Source organism: Manacus vitellinus, unplaced genomic scaffold (genome assembly GCF_001715985.3).
Source record: "Manacus vitellinus isolate BGI_N305 unplaced genomic scaffold, ASM171598v3 scaffold_70_pilon, whole genome shotgun sequence".
NCBI lineage: Eukaryota > Metazoa > Chordata > Aves > Passeriformes > Pipridae > Manacus > Manacus vitellinus.
Window position 1 is genome coordinate 1,984,314 of NW_021940754.1, and position 17,481 is coordinate 2,001,794.

The following is a 17,481-nucleotide window of genomic DNA, read 5'->3' on the forward strand; positions in this document are numbered from 1 at the left end:
TGAACAGAAAAATTTTTCTTTGAGAGAAAGCAAGTGATTCTTTGCTGCTCAAAGCCTGCCTCTCAGTGCATACAGGTACAAAGTGCAAAGCCAAGGTCATTTCTAGAAGTGAGTTTGCAAGTGTTAAGAGGCTTTTGCATGTCAGAGAAATGCCTGAAATGAGAGAGAAATGTAGGTTTTCTTTCACGCTTGTGGCAATTCAAATCTAGCTCAGTCTTTAACTGTTCAACTACATTTGTTTTGCGTGCTTCTTCAGGTAGCTTTTACATATGAGCTGCTATGTACAGAGAACCTGAACCCTGGCTTTAAGCGCGGGTTATTTTTGGTTTTTTGTTTGTTATTTTTCCCAGAACAAAACATGAAGTTGCCGTATAGAACTATATACTTTCTCGTATTTGAGGGTGACTTTTTCCTGTGTACGTAGCAAATCGAAAACTTTAGCGACACCTTGAAAACTTCCAGCTGTAAGTCAAATGTTGAACATAATGATTTCCTTAGCTCTTAATTAAAACTGGACCATATGGTCAGACTAAGGTCCCTTGGGTCCCTATAGGAATAGTACAGCTCCATCTCCATGTTGAGGTGTTCTGTCCTGGCCTTTTTTGCTGAGAATATATTTGGTACGATAACGTCAAAAATTGCATATGACAAGAACCAAGAGTACCTGCCAGTTCTCTCTTGTACCTGTTAAAGAAGTAACTGAATTACTTTCTCAACCAAGGAGTAGAATTTAGAGATGGCATCTCCAGCACTGAATTCTTACTGCTCTTTGGGAATGACCTTCTTTGTTGTTAGGTGTCAGTGCCGGCATAGAGGCAAAATGCAACTGCCTGTTTATTTTTATAAGCAGCAAACCTCTTATCCAAATTGGATTAGAAGTGTAGGAAGCAAAGTATTATGCCTGTCTAGATATGCTAAATCATGCATTGCCTGTGGGATTAGAAAGGGGAAAAAAAAAAGATATAATTGACTAGCATGGGATTTTTTTTCTCTGAGCAGTAACTGGGAACTGGTAGGTGGTCTAACATGAGGAGGTATTTGGACTGTCCTGTTTGCATTGCTGACTGTAGGAGGTGATGAACTTGGAAACTAAAGTGTGCAAAAAGTTAGTTTTGTGTTCATGTATAAATACAAGTTGTATTAGCATAGAAGTCAGTTCACCTGACTCCTTAAGAGACAGCTTTTAATGTATCTGAACATATTTCAGTATACCTCTACCAGAAACCTATTGCATGTGAAAAGCAATCAATTCTTGCTCTCTTGGGTTATTGCCTAAAGTAATATTTGCTCTGTACCTGAGCTCATACAACAGTATTTAAAATATTCCTAAAAAGATGTGCTTGAATGTCAGAAATACAGGGAAAGGAGGTACTGAACCAGCTGTTTCTGTGTAGAACTCTAATATATCCTTGCAGGCCACTATAAAAACCTGACCCTTGGCTTTCAGAGAGGAGGCCTCTGACAACTCTCCAGAGGTATGTAGGTCATATGCTTTTATGTGTAAATGCTGGAGGTGATACCTTTAAAAAGGGCCAAGTTTTGTACCTTATATGAAGACTGTCCAGAGTTTGAAGTGAGGAGGAGGAATATGGTAAGGTGGTATGTTTATTAGCAGTGACTTACAGAATATTCAGGTGTGAACTACAGTCTTGGGACATTCACATGCAGAGGTGAGGAGGCCATTTGGAGGTTATCCAGCACATTTTTTTACCAGAATTGCAGATGGACTACAATTGAAATGGTGAGTGTCAAGAGTACACACATACAGTGTGGTTAGGAATTTAGGATAAAGCAGAGGGAAACTGATAAACTTGATTTTGTGCATCACAATGTCTTTGAGTGAAAATGTATTCGCCTTCTTTTAAGAGATCCTTTTGTGTGATGTGGGAGTTGATTAGAAACTGTGTAGTTTTTAAACTTTGTCCGTCCTAGGATGTCTTTCCCTACAATGTGAGTGTGGGGAGACAGCCAGTAAGAGCTGAACTTCTACAGCTGAATACTTTTGTTGTCTATTTTTTGCTGGTCTGTATGAAATGTTTGTCATCACTGAAAGTGAGGCAAAGATGTTTTCATCACTGAAAGTGTTTCTACTTCTAGCAACTGTCTGTATTAACATTCCCTGAAGAAGTCCATGGTCAAATGATCTGGCTTTGTGGTAATGAAAAATTTCAGGTAGTGCAGGTTCAGCTAGTTCTGCTGGTACCTTAAAAGGCTTTGCAAGTATGAAAACTGTGTCTTGGAAATGAATTCAAATTGGGCCTCTCTTTCTTTATTTAGGGGAAACCATAATACCTGAAGCTCAGAGAGTCTGAGTTCTGATGTTGAAAGATGGCAGAACAACAGCTAAAAGATTCTTTGAGGAAGTGCTTGTTCATGGCCGAGGTTAACTGAACCAGGAAAGATCATAGAGAACTTAAAAAAAAGTCTTTAACAATAGCCTTTTCCAGGTACCTGGGAAACTCAAGTTTATTGTCTTGGAAGGAAGCCTGGTGCAGCTACATCTGCATGTTTCTGACTTGGCAGATGGCTCGTGTCAGTTCGGCCTTTTGGGAAACAAATGTGTTTGCCTCAGAATGAGGCCTTGCCTATCCTTCTTTCAGTCTTTGATTTTTAGGAATTGAGTGTGTCTGATTCTTCAGGAGGTACTTGAGAAAGCCAGGTGAAGGACCATCCATGCTGATTTCAGCTGGGATAGAGTTAATTTTCTTAGTAGCCGGTACAGTGCTGTGTTTTGAGTTTAGGATGAGAATAATGTTAACACACTGATGTTTTGATTGTTGCTGAGCAGTGCTCACTCTAAATCAAGGACTTCTCAGTGTCCCATGCTCTGCCAGTGAACAGGTGCACAAGAAGCTGTGAGGGACCCTGGCCAGGACAGCTGACCTGAGCTGGCCAAAGGGATGTTCCATACAATAGGATGTCATGCCCAGTATATGAACTGGGGGGAGCTGGCTGGGAGTGGCTGATCAGCTGCTCAGAGATGGGATGGGCATCGGTCAGTGGGTGGTGAGCAGGTGTGTTGTGCATCACTTCCTTGGGTTTCATTTCTCTCTCCTTTTATGTCCTCTCCCTTTCCCTTATTATGTTTTATTTTACTTTAGTTAAATTACTAAATTGTTCTTATTTCAACCTGAGGGTTTTACCTTTTTTTCCCTGATTCTCTTGTCCATCCCACAGGACAGGGGGAGGTGTGAGCAAGCAGCCACATGGTACTTGGTGGCTGGCTGGGGTTAAACCACAACACCATCTTGAGAGCAGCTGAATTCCTAAATGCCTTACTGAGGCAACTATTGCCGCTTATTAATGAACTGCTTATTGGGCCACATTTCTCTTGTGAAGCTGTTTTAAAACACGGTGTGGATCTCACCCTTTCAAGTGTTTAATCAGCCCAAACAATCTTTGGTGTGGCTACAGCAAGCTCTCTGCAGTAGTTTTTGGGAATTGTTTTTATTTTAAGCAAAGGTTGGATCCAGCAGTCATAGGAAGGCTGTAAACAAACACAAAACCCCAGACTGGTGTGCAAGTCTGCTTGTCATCTGCTATTCTCCAGCATTCAGTACACCTTTACTATTTTCTGAGGGAATGTGTGTCTTGAGAGGCCATTTCATACTTAAAGCTCCCAGTCTCTTGCAATGATAGCTCCATATCTGGTAAGCCAATTCCTGCTTTGAGCAGGAGGTTGGACTAAATGATCTCTTGAATTGCTCTGCGATTCCATGAAATCCCTATGAGGAAAAGAGTTGACTCAGCCTCTTGAAAACACATAAGCACCTAAAAGTCAGCTGTCCTGCTGTCCTGAAGGTATTCCTTCATTCCTGCCTGAGATATGTTCTCAGTCCAAGGGTCAGAAATCTTGCCTGCACTTTTCCTGATGGGGGTCTGTCCCCTAGGAAGCTGAAAGTACTGAGTTGGTACAGTGCTGAAAGCCATATGTGAGCAGAGATCAAATTGAAGACAGGGCCAATTGTGTTTTGCAGTCTGCAGGATGGGATGTGGATTGATGGCAACAGGCTGTCCTTGAGTAGAAGGGCTTCTCTGGTGTACCTGAGCAACAGGCACATGAAGATGGAAGGGTGGAACAGAACTTGATGAGAAATGCTCATTAGGTTTGTCTGATGGCAAAGGGTGATTAGTGTCATGGGAAATGCCTCTCTGCAGCATGAGGACTTGTTGCCTCTGTGTCAGTAGCCTGCCCCAGCGACAAATTGCTCTACTGTTGCTCAAGGATCACCATGGCTGGATGAAAGACATTTTAGAGTTGGCAGATCCGTTTGAAGGAGCATTTATTGTGCCTTAAGAACTTGAGATTCTACTTGGGTCTTTCACTCAGCTGTCCTGGAAATCTAATTAGCCTCTTCTACCCCCTCCTGAAGTGGTCAGTGTAGAAGAGTTCATGAAGTACCATCTACCCTTCATGGCACACAAACTTGAGATGCAGAAAAGGGTTCTTATCTGGAAGCTGTAGCTCTAACAATGGACCTTTGTTTGCTCAAGAATTTTTTTACTTCTCACCATAAGCCACCACAGAGTAGTGCAGAGGATTAGGTCATTTCCTTCCCTTCTCCTCTTCCTGCAGATTATTTGATTAACATTTCTATTGTATACTCTAAATAGCATGTTCTTGGCTTCAAGCTGCTTCTCCCCCTTTCCCCCCCATAATCTCCTTAAAACACTGTAGTATGACTTTTTATTAACTGTATAACATGGGAACTCCTTGAACAGAGATTACATGTGACGTAACACGATAAAAGATTAATGGGGCTGGTAAGTCAGGAATCTTCCCTTTTTTCTTCTTCCCTCATGCACCTAGGGTTAGGCTTCTGGGAACCCCTTAACAGTGTTAATGCTTTGCAACACATGAAATATTTGGGGTTTTTTGGATATTGTTTGCTTTGCTCAGAGTTCAGCCACTGACTTTGTGGGAAGAAGAGTTAAGGTGGTGTATAGTGCATGTTCAGCATTCAGTATTGAATTTACAAGCCTACTTCCCCCTTGGGACCATTACAGGTCCTGGTCTTCCACATTTTTGCTCCCTTTTCTCAGTGTTTCCTTTCCTTCAGACTCAGTTCTTATGTACCTGTGTACAGCAATTTCAAGCACTTATCCTGTGCGGGGCTTTTATTCCACTCCCTGCCTGTTCTGCTAAATAAAATTATCAACAGCTGTTGAAAATGTCCACCTTGAAATTTGGCAGTAATACACTGATGAGGTTAACTCCAGGGTGCAGAGCTTGCCATTCAGGCTTCTTGGCAGTGTGGACACCAGAGGCCATAGCAATAAGACTTGTCTTTTTAGCTGGAACAGCTAGAAGTGTGTTCCTCTTCAAAGCTCATGTTGAATGTCATGTGAAATCACGTAATTGTATCAAACTGTACAGCATCTGCTCGTGAGTCAGATAGAGGAACATGACGATACAGCCCTTTATTTCTTTTAACAAGTTCAAGGAAAGAACCTCCCCTGCAGTTCAGCATCACTTCATGAAATTAGCAATGATATCTTGGGCTACAGATTCCATTGTTTTAGTCTGGCATGGTATCTCTGCTCCAGGAGAAATCAGATGGCTTGCCTAGCGACAGCACGCTGGAGGCATTTGCTTTCAGTACACAAGACAGAGCACTGGGTCTTGTGTGGAGTGAAAATCATTAAACCCTCCTCCTCATAGAAGTGAGGGACATTGTTGACACAGGAACAGTTGAGTAGAGCATGGCTGTGAGGAAACACAGGCAGGGAAATGAAGTGGTTCAAACTGTAGAGTGAGATTCAGAGGCAGCCACACAGCAGTGTGCCTAGGGGCAAAATAAACCTCAAAAAAAACTGCATTAAGGTGGGGCATGGTTAACTATGGAAAGGACATTATCTGGTGTTGCCTGATAGCAGAAGCCTGTGCTCCAGAATACAGTGGGTCACTAATAGGAAGGCAGGTAGGGCACAGAGAGAAGGATTGTTATCTTCAAGGAGGCTGGGTGGGGCATATCCACCTGCAGCTGCTCACTCTGGAGCTTCTTAGGTGGCATAAAGTAATCCACAAGCTTATTAACCTGAACTCTGAACAGCTGGGTCTGTAAAATGAGAAAATAAAGGAGCTCTAGAAACAAATTAGTCTTTGAGTTGTGCTTTTCAGGATGAATGCTTTTGAAACAGTGCAAGTGTTGCAACTTGTGTGAGAAAAGTAATGGAAGGTAGAAGTGGTCCTACCAATAACTTATCTCTGCTGTTAAATACCTGAATACAGAGCACCCTTTGTACTCTTGGTGCCATATCTATGTGTTAAGTGATACTAATGCAGTCCTGATGTGATTTTCTTTTTTTTTTTCTTAAAAACAAAATTGCGAAAGCAAACCCTATGCCCTGCTTAAAACAGTATTAAAGCTGTCAGCTTTGTATAGGCCAGGACAAAATAGAAAATACTTGAAAGTGATGGGGGAGGTGGGGTTGTGTGACTCTTCCAACCCAGTAAAAAGTGCTGTTTTAAGGATCTTCATGTTACCAGTGGAAGAATTGGGTTCGTGTGCCAGTAGGGTGAAGCCACTGACTTTTGGCAGGGAGGAGGACTCAACATTAGTCTCAAGATGGGACTTGATGAGTCTCTGGCTTTACTGTTGAGATTGATCCAGAAGGTCCCTATCCCCTCACTTGTATTGGTATAGCAGGTTTACAGAATAAACCCACTGACAGATAAGCAAAATTATTTGGGTTAAAATAGTTGGAGGTTTGTTTATTTTGGTTTTTTCCCTTAGCCCTTTGCCAGTTTAGTAATCTGATAGCTGTGATAATGACCATACCATCTCAGATCAGTGTTCAGGAGCACGATTTTTTTGGTGACTAGAAGAGTGGAAATGAGGGAGCACCTGTACATTGGTATTTCTCCAGGCGCTTCTCAGTGTTCAGCAGCTGTGGCTCAATCACTTCTGTGGAGCAAAGTGGTATCTTTGTGCTTAGTAATCTATGATAGGAGGAAAAAAAAGTGTCTTTGAGCCTATGTATGGTTTTATTATCCAGAATATCCTGTGGCAAGGTGTTCTGCAGCTGAATTTTTCAGGTAGGTGCCAAGATCCTGTAACAGGACAGCCATACAGTATTACTTAGGGGAAGATTGGCTGTGGAGGGTAGGCTGAGGAGAGAGAAAACAGGTATGCATTCACCTGGTTTTCAGCAGTGAGGCTGCCATATGTGGAGTTGCAACTTATGCTGTGTCGTGGCATTATGAACAGAAAGCTTGTTTGACAGTTCTTAGATTTAAGGGTTACCCAATGACTATACCATGAGCTGAACTAGGAAAGAGATCCAGCTGAAAAACAACAGAGTGGATATACCAACTTTTAAAAATGTTGACAGATCAGGCCACAAAACTGTGCTTAGAAAGCTGAGGTGGCAAGCCAAGGGGGGAGCAGCAGAAACAGGAGCAACAGTCACTTGTAGAACTCGGGGGATGCGAAATGTCAGCCTGGCCAGGTTAACCAGGTACACCTTCTTGGCCCACTACAACTGTGATGTAAAACTTAATGTAAAGGTTAAGCTGCTGTGTCATACCATGCTTGCAGCAGCCTTTGAGCATTTGCATGATTGATTGCGAGAGGCGGCGATTTGGAAGCTGTGGTAACTTGATCACCACTTTATGGCTCAGACATTTAAATTATCCCACCCACTGGCTCGATGCAGCGATTTCGATGTTGGTGGAATGAGAAATGAGCTCATAACCTGGTCTGGCACGTGCAGATTTGCCTTTCTAAACGTGCATCCTACAGGAATGAGCTGTTCTAGAGTCATTGGCCACAGGTGGTGTCTGCGGGTGTGTGGTGTGTCCAATTCTACGGTGTTAGTGAAAGCCGAGGTAGCAACGCCTGAAGAGTTTCTGCCGGTATAACACTGACTGTATTAAGAAATTACTCTTTGTGTGGGAGGTGAGGAAAGCTAGCTGGGCTAATAAATGATGGTTTAAAAAGAAAAAAAGAAAAGGTATAGGATGCATGGGTACAGTTATGTAAGAGAAGGAAATAAATCAGTGTTTCTCTGAGAACCTCAGCCACAGAGCTGCCAGGCAATTGGGCCGCAGCAGTGTTCTCAGCACACCCTCCGCTTCCTTTTTTCCTTTTCGGGGCGAGGGATGGGTGAATTGATGGAGCGGGAGCAGGATGCCGGCTCTGCCCCCAGCCAATGCTGTGTGGTGCAGCCGTGTTTACCCGGCTTACGCAAGGCAGAGCCAGCCCCTCTTTAGGCAGAAGGCGCTACCCACGGCTGAAGTGAAAGCACTCAGAGCAGAGTCACTCAGTCTGGCAGTTGCCGGAGGTTTAAAGGAGTTGGTGGTTTTCGGCTGGTTTTTAACGAGATCGAAGTGTTGGGGTTTTTTCTTCTCTACTGTGTGGAAATACAGAAAGGACACAAAGATCCCGGTAAGTGCTCTGCATGCCATCGCTTTTCCCTTTTCAGCGTGGTATTGTTTCAGTCTGTCTTCAAAAGCCTCCTCAGTTGCAGTGGTTTTCAGTGGTGTGGTGGAAAGGAAATGTGAGAGCGGGCAGTGTGTCTGCAGGCTGCCCTTCCACCTCAGAGAGGAAGAGGCATTCAAAGTGCCCACTATAATAAATGCTGTTTGCTCGCAGGAAGCACCAGTCACTTCTCATTTTTAGGGTGCAGAGCAAGATGCCTTGAAACTGTCATCATTTACCTAAGGGAATTTCTCATGGAGCTGTTAAATATTTGTGTTGTCTTAACTGAAATAGAGGCTTTAAATGTAACTGTAACTCCTGTTTTTGTAAGATGGTGCAGTATGCTATGTGAAAAGGCTTTAATGTAATACAAATACCTATTTAGCAGATACTTTGGTACATGAACTGCCTCATCAGGAAGTCAGAGGCTCATAAAAGCCAAAGCTGTAATGTTCAGAAATGTAGAACAAGAAGTCATTGTGGTTTTTTGCAATTACAGGCTTCTCAGCCATATAGTCCAGTACAGGTACATCAGACAGTGAATCTTCCTGGATTCATTCATCAAAGCTGACTTGTGTTACAACCCTCTTAAAAATAAGACACATCTCTTTTGGTCTAAACTCTTAAGAAGTTTTGCTTTTGTCACTGACTCGAAATGAAAGTTGGGTCTGCTTATTTTTAAGGTAATACTTTGTAATTTGTCTGAAGGCAGTAGAGGCGATAATTTTAAAGGTTTCTACCTGCAGAGTTCTCTTTATGAGAACTGTACTTTTGCCACATTATACTCATTTTGAACAAAGCTGTTTTTTTTTTTTCTTTCCTGCCTGTACTTTGGCAAGGCACTCCCTGAAGGTACAAATAGGTAGTGCTATGGCTAATGAACACCTGATGTTCTCCCAGCAGGGCTCTGTGTAGCATTGTTTTATGGCTTCTTGAGATTATAAATAATCTTCATTTGATAATCTGAGTGAAACGAAATCAAAACTATACCTTTTTTAATGTAGCCTACAGAGTTTGTAGTAACAGCCGAAGTGCAGGTGCAGCCAAAACCTCATGGAGACAGCTGCAAATTGATCTCCTGAAGTAGCTTTTGTGAGTAACTTTGACAGGTAGTTCAGCTGATGGAGCAAGTCCAGGCTGTAGCATTTGTCCCTCTGCTAAAAGGGAGCGCTGGCAGAAGGGCCATGCCCTGTGTGAGAGTCTGTGCATCCTCACCAGTGTATCCAAAAGCTGATGTGGAGGATAGAGGTGGCAAGGGGGCTTAGACTGCGTGGAAATGTAGCACTGGTGAAGAGCTTTCTCAGCTAATTAAGGACAGAGATAATATTGCGGTGACAGCTTTAAAATAGGCACCTTGTGCTAAAAGACAAATGTTTTTGGCTTCCCACACGCAGTCTGAATTACATCATTTATAACCCGTAGGAGGCTATCGTGGTTTCCTCAGGGGAGGATCAGCTGTTACTTTTTCATAACTGAAAAAAATGCTGGATTCTTTTGATTTTTTTTTTTTTTTTTCCCAGGGGAATATTTTCAGGATTGATTTTTGTCAGTCTGTCGGAATGGATCGTTATTGGTTACATAAATCTTCCAGGTTTAGTACACCCAACCACATTCTCATCTCATCAATGGCAGCTCAGAATAAGAGAACTGAAGTTAGCAGAGGTCTGATTGAAACCAGCCTCCTGTGCTTAGATGGCTTTTTTCCATCTTCTGAACAGGAATGCTATTTTTGAGTACTATCATAAAGTACAGATTTTCGTATAGGGGCCCATAATAGAAGTCCTGTTCTAAAACACTTCCCTTGTTCATTGAGCAAGGTTGCCTGTCCTCATAGTGCTGTTCCTGTCTTTCCTAAAATTGCTGAGAACTGCTCAGACTTGCTTCTGAGGCTAGAACAGAACTTGAAGCAAGATGCTGGATGCCAATTCAACCAAAACTGCTGTTTCTTAGCCTGGAAAAAGTTAACTGTAGCCTTGGAGCAAAACAGTAGATTTGCTCTTGTGTATCAAGTTAATGCCCCTTTGAACGTGTCTACACAAAACGGCCCTTTTTATGTGTGTGTGTGTGTGTGTGTGTGCTCTGACTCTTGCATGACTTGTTTCCAGGATGACCAACCCACTAATGGCAGATGTCCATGGTAAAAAGATGCTTTCATTCTGTCTATGAGAATGAAAAACTCTTCTACTGAGACTTTACAGATGTTCTCAGGGCACAATAGCAGATAGTTGTTTGCATTGGTTTATGCTTGGTATCCTGTGTCAGGAGAGGCTCCTTGCTCATTTCAGACCTTGGCCTTGTTGTCTTATTTTTGATGCTTTCATATCATAAGACACTATTGTGTGTATAGTGGATGGTTAAGCTTATTCTGAGTTATAAAAGAAAAGGTGTACAGTGTAGACTAAGGAAATAATGACCCATACAGAAGCAGAAGGCTAGACTGATTTTTCCAAACTCTCAAGGCTTGTTCTGGGGGGGGAGAGGGGGGTTATGCTGAAAAGCTCCCTTTTCTGGAAAGAAAATGAATTATCCTTCCTTAGAAAGGTAGTGTATGGCTACTGATCTAAAGTGACAGTGCAGTTTGAATGCCTGTCAGCTGCATCACCATACCTTCCCTGTGCATCCCTAGTGCAGGATGTGAGCTGTGAACAGAAACTGGCTAATCTCAAAAGTGGAGTATAAAACCTACTGATCTTAAAATTGCAAGAATGTGTCTGAAGGAAACATGAGCTTGTTTTTAACTAGAAACTGGAAGAAGTATGAAAACTATGGTTGATAAACACATGCTCTTTCACCTAGTGATCGCTTCAGTAAAAACTATTTCAATACAAGTTTACAAAAAGATTGATAGGAAAAACAGTGAAAGGGGAATAACTTTCCAGTGGTGATTTAACCATCATGTAGAAGAAAGTGATTTCTCAACCTTTGTCTCAGCTTTCAGAAACACAGTGATGCAAAGGAGCTGATTCCTTGTTGCTCACACCAGTGGAAATCAGTAACAACTTTGACATTGTTTGTGAAACCTGACAACCTGGACTTGATGAGAACTCAAACAAGAAGTCAGTCTGCTGGGAATTACTTTTGGGCTTGGTGAATCTCAGGAGGATAAGGACAAAATTGTGTTTTATTGGTAATGGAGTTACTCATAATTTATGTCTAACTGGTCAAAAGTGCACCTAAAGTTTCAGTTGCTTGATAAAATTGTGTTGGACTTCCTAAAATTAACTGTATTCCTAGAGTAATTTAGTTTGGGAGGTTGTCTGGTTCAGTCCCTGAACTCAGAGTGGGACTGGACTGTTTTAGATCGGGCTGTTCAGGGCCAGATGCAGCTGAGGTTGATCTCCAAGGATGGAGATCTCACAGCCTCTCTGGATTGTTTCCCCCTCCCCCCTCAATAGCTAATCAGGATTTTCTGGGTTGTAGCTTGTTTGTTGCCTCTTGTTCTGTCACTGCATACCTAGATTCTATTTCATCTGTGTCCCCCCCTGATTTAACACAGAATTGCTGAGGGAAGAGCTGGATGTGAGAATTGCAAGGATAGTAAATGGAGAACAGCAAATAGCAAAATGTATAAAGATAAAACCAGTAATAGACAAGATGCCTTGTGCTTTATTTCTAAAAGCCAAAAAAATCCAGACTTTAAAATATGTAGAGATAGAACGTAAAGAAGATAACGTTATAAAAATGGAGGGGAAAATTCCTGGTTTTGCATCTGAATCAGCATATTTTTATTTTAATGTACTCACTGACAGAGGACTTCTTTCTATACTGTGAAAGTGGTTTTTTATGCAGTATTTTAGAAAAGGGCTAGTCTGGCACTAGCTACAGTTGCTAGCAGCCTATAATGCTTGCTCTGTGTTTAGAAAATGACGGTAATTTATTACAAAGAGACTTTTATTCTAGTATTTTTAGCTCACAGCCGAGTGTTTAATGAATCTCTGCTTGGGCTCATTGAATTTATGTTCTCCCCTCCCCCTGCCCCATTTTAACCATTAAGATGCTGCTGTTCCTGCTGCAATTCCAAAAGCTGTACTTGGTCTACTGAATAGCAAACTTATTCACAAGGTGCTCTGCCTTCCTGCAAACAAGACCTGAAGACTCGCTGTCAAAGCCACCAAACGCTGGTTGTATGTGAGTCTCCTGGTCAGAAAAGGCAGCTGAGTGGTTGAGGATAGCTGGTAAACTAAAGCTGATAGTTCAAAACCAACCCAAATTCAGCCTGTCCCCCACTGAAAATGATGTGTTCAGTGAAAGTGAGCTCTTAAACTCATGTACTCCGAAGGTCTTTCCAGGGCATAGTCTGGGTTCAGACTGGGGCTTGCATGAGACAGGAGAGACTAGAATTATATGGCTTTTCCTTCTACTTGAATGTAGTCAGAAATCTGTGGCTTGCTTCCTTCTGTCTTTGCCTTCTGTGACTTTAGTGAGTACTGGAGAACAGGAAGGCTTGTAAGAAACTAGATTTACATTCCTCAAACAAATACTTTTCTCAGCTTAGTTGTTATCTCTTTCCAGTCTTTCAAAACAGTTTCACATGATAGTATTGAGCAAGTTGCCCTCAGTGAGCTTTTTCCTGCCTCCAGAGGAGCCAGCGTTAAGAATAAAAAGGTACTGCTTGTTCATGAGTTCTTTCTGGTCCAGTTTCCTATTTTTGAGACTGAAGGATTTTAACTGGTACCCATTGTGGGTTTGTGCTAACTGCAAACAGTTGTGCTCAACTCTTAACCGTGCAAGTTGCATTACTCAGAAGATCTTTTCAAATCTGTAGTACAGGACTGTGCACAGGTAGGGGTTTTCAGGCTTTGGCCTCTTCTCTTTGGCAGAAGCAGAGGTCTTGACATGAAAAGTTTGCTGCTGCCAGTTCTGTGATTTTGGAAGAACGTTGGATGAGATGGGATCTTGTAATCGACGCCTTGTTCCTCATCAGCATTGAAGGTGTTTGGAGGAGTTCAGAGCGGTTTGTTGTTCAGAGCCTGCTCCATTGAAGCATCTTCCAGTGATGTTTGGAAATGCTGCTGCAAAAATTGTAACTTGCATGTATTTTGTTCAAGCAGTTGGTTCCTTAGCTGTCACTTCAGGGCCAAGTTGTCTTTTTAACATATTTAATTAGCCTTTCCTAACACTTGGAGGAAGTCTCCTGTAGTATTCTAGGAATAAAAACTGATCAGGTTATACTACAAGAGAAGACCCATTATATATATTAGTCGATCCTTCCTCTCAAAAGCATTGCTCCCTGTAACTTCTTTACTCTGATTTAAACGATCCATAAGCCTGCTCTGTGTCAGGAGTGGAAATGTTATCCCATGGCTAGATTAGACTCCTCTCTAGTGGGACAGCACTTGAGTTTTATTTGCAGACAACAAATTTCCCTCAGACTAGTCGTCAGGATCTCATTGGGAGGATGCACTTGATCTTTGTTATTTCTGTGAACAAGAAAAGGTTTCCTTTTGGGTACCAGGCAGATCACACTGGGTGAGAAGTAGTGTGTATGTTGGGCTGATTATTTTTTTTTCAGGAGTGCTGAATTTTGTATGTGCTTGAGTTGAAGTAATCTGGAGGTGTTAGTAGTTGTGAAAGTGATGTGTGCAGCTCATAAAGGTTCTGAGATGTATTTTTTAAAAAATCAGAGTTCTAACATTCAAGCCAGGCTTTTGAAAATGGATGAGCAAGCTGTGTTTTTGGTGATAGCTCCAGATTTCTCTCGAACCTTCCTTGAATCCAATAAGAAGTGGGTTTCCATCATATGTACAAAGTAAACTTGGCTGGATTTCTTTAAGTGTAAAACAAAAGAAAATGTTTTAAGGAGGAGTTGAGTGTTAGACATTGGACACTTTTCCTTATACTAAGATTTTCTGTATAATTTCTTGTATTGCCGAAGTCTATCCCTGAGCACTGTTGACCCTGTTTATCATTTCTTCTGAGTTACCTCTTAAGAGGAGGTTACTGGCCATTTGCTCAGGTAACACTTTAGAGTCTCCTTTAGCTGTCCATGTGTTATTTTAATGAGACTCGGAAGCTGATTCACACTGGGAGATGTATTTTTTAGCTTTCTGTGAAATTGTTCATTTGGATAAACAGAGGAAGAGGAGGAGCTACACCAAACCTGTTCTTGTATTAATAGCTAAAGTTATTTTTAATGCTTGCCTTCCCACCTTGTCTGAGTGAAAGGATTTTAGCACTTTATCAAACACTGCAATGTTGGGGTCATACTATTTAAATCTTTGGTTACTGTGTCATGGTATTTACTAGTCCTATGCTATTTCCTAGTAGGCAGTGCTCCAGATTTCATAGCAGTATTTCTTGTGAGTTCTTAAATGTCAATGCAAAGGACAACCGTTGACCAAGATGAAATTAGTTTTATGTGGAGAAGACTGAGTTGCAGGGGAGAGCCTGCTGAGAAGATCAATATTCAAGTAGAAAATAGGTTAATCATGTGGGGAGGAGATGAAAACATGAGCTGTTTTTAAGATGATAATCATACAAGCAACTATAATGTGAGATTTTAAAATAAAACAGGAAATGCTGAAGTTGATAGTAAAAATACTTCATAGAAAATATATCCTTATTTTTACATACAGGTAAAGCATAAAGATTTATCCTCACTTCTTGAGAAGGAGAAATACTTCAGACAGGAGATGTGGCTAGAGAACTGAGCACTATAGAACAATAAGATCAATACAGTTCAGTGCTGTCAGTAAACCAGCCCTGAGGTGTCTTTGTAGGCACATAGTTTCAGAGAATTGCTGGTGTGTGGTGCTCCAAGGTGGGGTGTGATGTCAGGGGGCAAGGAGGACTCTAGAAGACATGAACATGAAAATTGTGAACAGTTAATGTTGTGGGGCTCCTCTTATCAAATGGGGCAATCCCCACTTCGATGTGTTGCGATTACTGGCGAGATAAAGGCTTAAGGTCTCGTTTTCATAGGATAAGTTTGCTTTAAATTCTTTATCTTAGAATTTTAAATGCAAACCCTACAGCAGTAAATACCTTCACAATCCCAGTGGAGTTACTGCTAAACTCGGATCAGCAATCTAGAAATGCCTTGGAGCAAACTCTACTGCTTTGCTCCCTCCTGTGCTGCTGCTGCTGTTCCTGGGGGACAGATGGGGACTCTTGCATCAGTGTAAGGCACTTTCAGCACCAGCAAAGTGATGGGTCCCAAGGGTTTGAATCAGGACAGCTGCCCAGTGAAAATGCACAGTGCTTCCTATGCAACAAAAATATATTGGTGTAAGTGTTGTGTAGATGGGGCACAGACACTTCATGGGAATGTTGTGCCAGTCAGGTTTATTGCAGTGCACTTGCACATATGGCAGTGGGTCAGGATAAAGCTGTGATAATGTTACACATGTGCTAGCCACAGAAACAGTCTGCAGTTAACTTGTGTCAAGCACTATGAAATCTACAGTGCTCATACTTGAAAACAAAGGAGAAAAGATTTGGAAAATAATGCGAAATTAAAGGAGGAATCCTCCTGGTTGTGTTCTGCAGGCATCACAGCAAACATCTGTAGAACAGTCAGACGTCTTTGTGTTTGTGTGAAGCCCTCACAAGTATGTGGAATAGCATGAAGGAGCAAACGGAGTTCTTAGGGAGCACTGTGAGTGGATTGCAGGTGGCAATCAATATGTCCATGCTGGATGAGAAGATTGAGAACACATGTTGAAGGCCAAGCTTCTCAGTGAAGGACCAAAGAGGACTGGGAGAGGGTGTAGAGATAAGGTCAGTAGTGGGATCTTCGCACTGAACAAATCCAAGCAAGATGTCAAGCACTGCCACGTCCTTTTCTCTGTTCTTACGACATAAGTTGGTGGTAGATAGAATCTGCATGATGATGTCTTTTTGCTAATAACTATGGTCTAGTTAAGGCAGAAGAAAATGGAGATACAGCACTGTAGTTGTGATCAAAGTTGATGACAGGATTCAAGAAATGCTGTGTGTGTCAAAAAGTATATTTGCATGGAAGGCAGGATGTTAACCATCAGTACTAAAATAGATGAGTAACTTTTTGAGTTGGTGTGAAAACTTACCTGGAAGGAAGGGAATGTTCTTATTTCTATTAAAGCTTCAAACAGGCTGGTGTAAGCTTTATTCTTTATCGACCAAGTGCTCAGCTGGGCAGGCTTTCTCTAGAGGAAGGTCGGAGATGTGCTGGATAGGTCAGGAGTGTCTGGAAATGCTCCTAATGAGAAGCTGCAAAATATAATAGTATGAACTGTTCCTCAAAGCAGAAATCTGAGGGAAAAAATGCACTTCAAGACTGTTTTCATTAAGAACTATGTGGAATTCCCTCAGGAAATTTCCTTCAAACATGTTTATATGACTTCTGTCTCTTGGTTAAACATGAGATCATGTTGCACACCCTACACTTGTATGGCAGGCTCAGTATCAAATTGTCAAACAACTTCCTTCCGTCTGCAAATCCAGAAGCTTCTTGGAAAGCTCTGAATCAGACACTTTCCATGAAAGCTTCTACCTCTCTGGCTAATGGACTGGTCTTACTTTGTAATTTTTTTTCTTTACATTTAGTGCTTATCTGGCTCTACTTCTTAATAGCTGAACAAAATATAGTAAATGAAGCTATGTACCATTTATTCTAAAAGCTAGCAGGAAGGAAAAGCAGTGTGGGTATTTCAAGGCCATAGTGGAATTTTCTGAGTGCACTTTTTTGTGACCTGCTAGTTCTTCAAGGCAATTCAACCTTAATTCATGTGGGTTTATATAAATGTTTTTTTAAAATTATTTCAGCCCAAACCAAAATATGGAAAACACAAAATATTGTACCTACTGTACCAGATAGGCATGCAAGTTTGTGTAATTGATGGATTTGAGTATTTTCTCTTACACTTATATTTGTTTTTGTTTTTCCAGGAAATAATGAAAAAAGTGTGCCACAACTCTTGATCAGAGACCTGAAATTTGAGAAGAAGTCATTAGCTAAGCTCATGTTTTCTCCTGATCAAGATAATCATCCATCAAAAGCACCAGTCAAATATGGTGAATTGATTGTATTAGGGTAAGTGTTTTGAGTGTGAAAGTCTGAGGGTTTTCTCATGGGTTA

At 41.5% G+C, this 17,481-nt stretch overlaps 1 protein-coding gene across 1 annotated transcript in view; it reads left to right on the top strand.

Moving 5' to 3' along the window:
• Positions 1 to 17,481, top strand: part of PELI1 (pellino E3 ubiquitin protein ligase 1) — a 42,430-nt gene that overhangs the window by 16,774 nt on the left and 8,175 nt on the right. The window contains exon 2 of the mRNA XM_029964401.1: positions 17,292 to 17,436. Within this exon, the coding sequence (XP_029820261.1) occupies positions 17,366 to 17,436 (71 nt within the window). The 5' untranslated portion in view covers positions 17,292 to 17,365. The remainder of the gene's footprint in view (positions 1 to 17,291; positions 17,437 to 17,481) is intronic.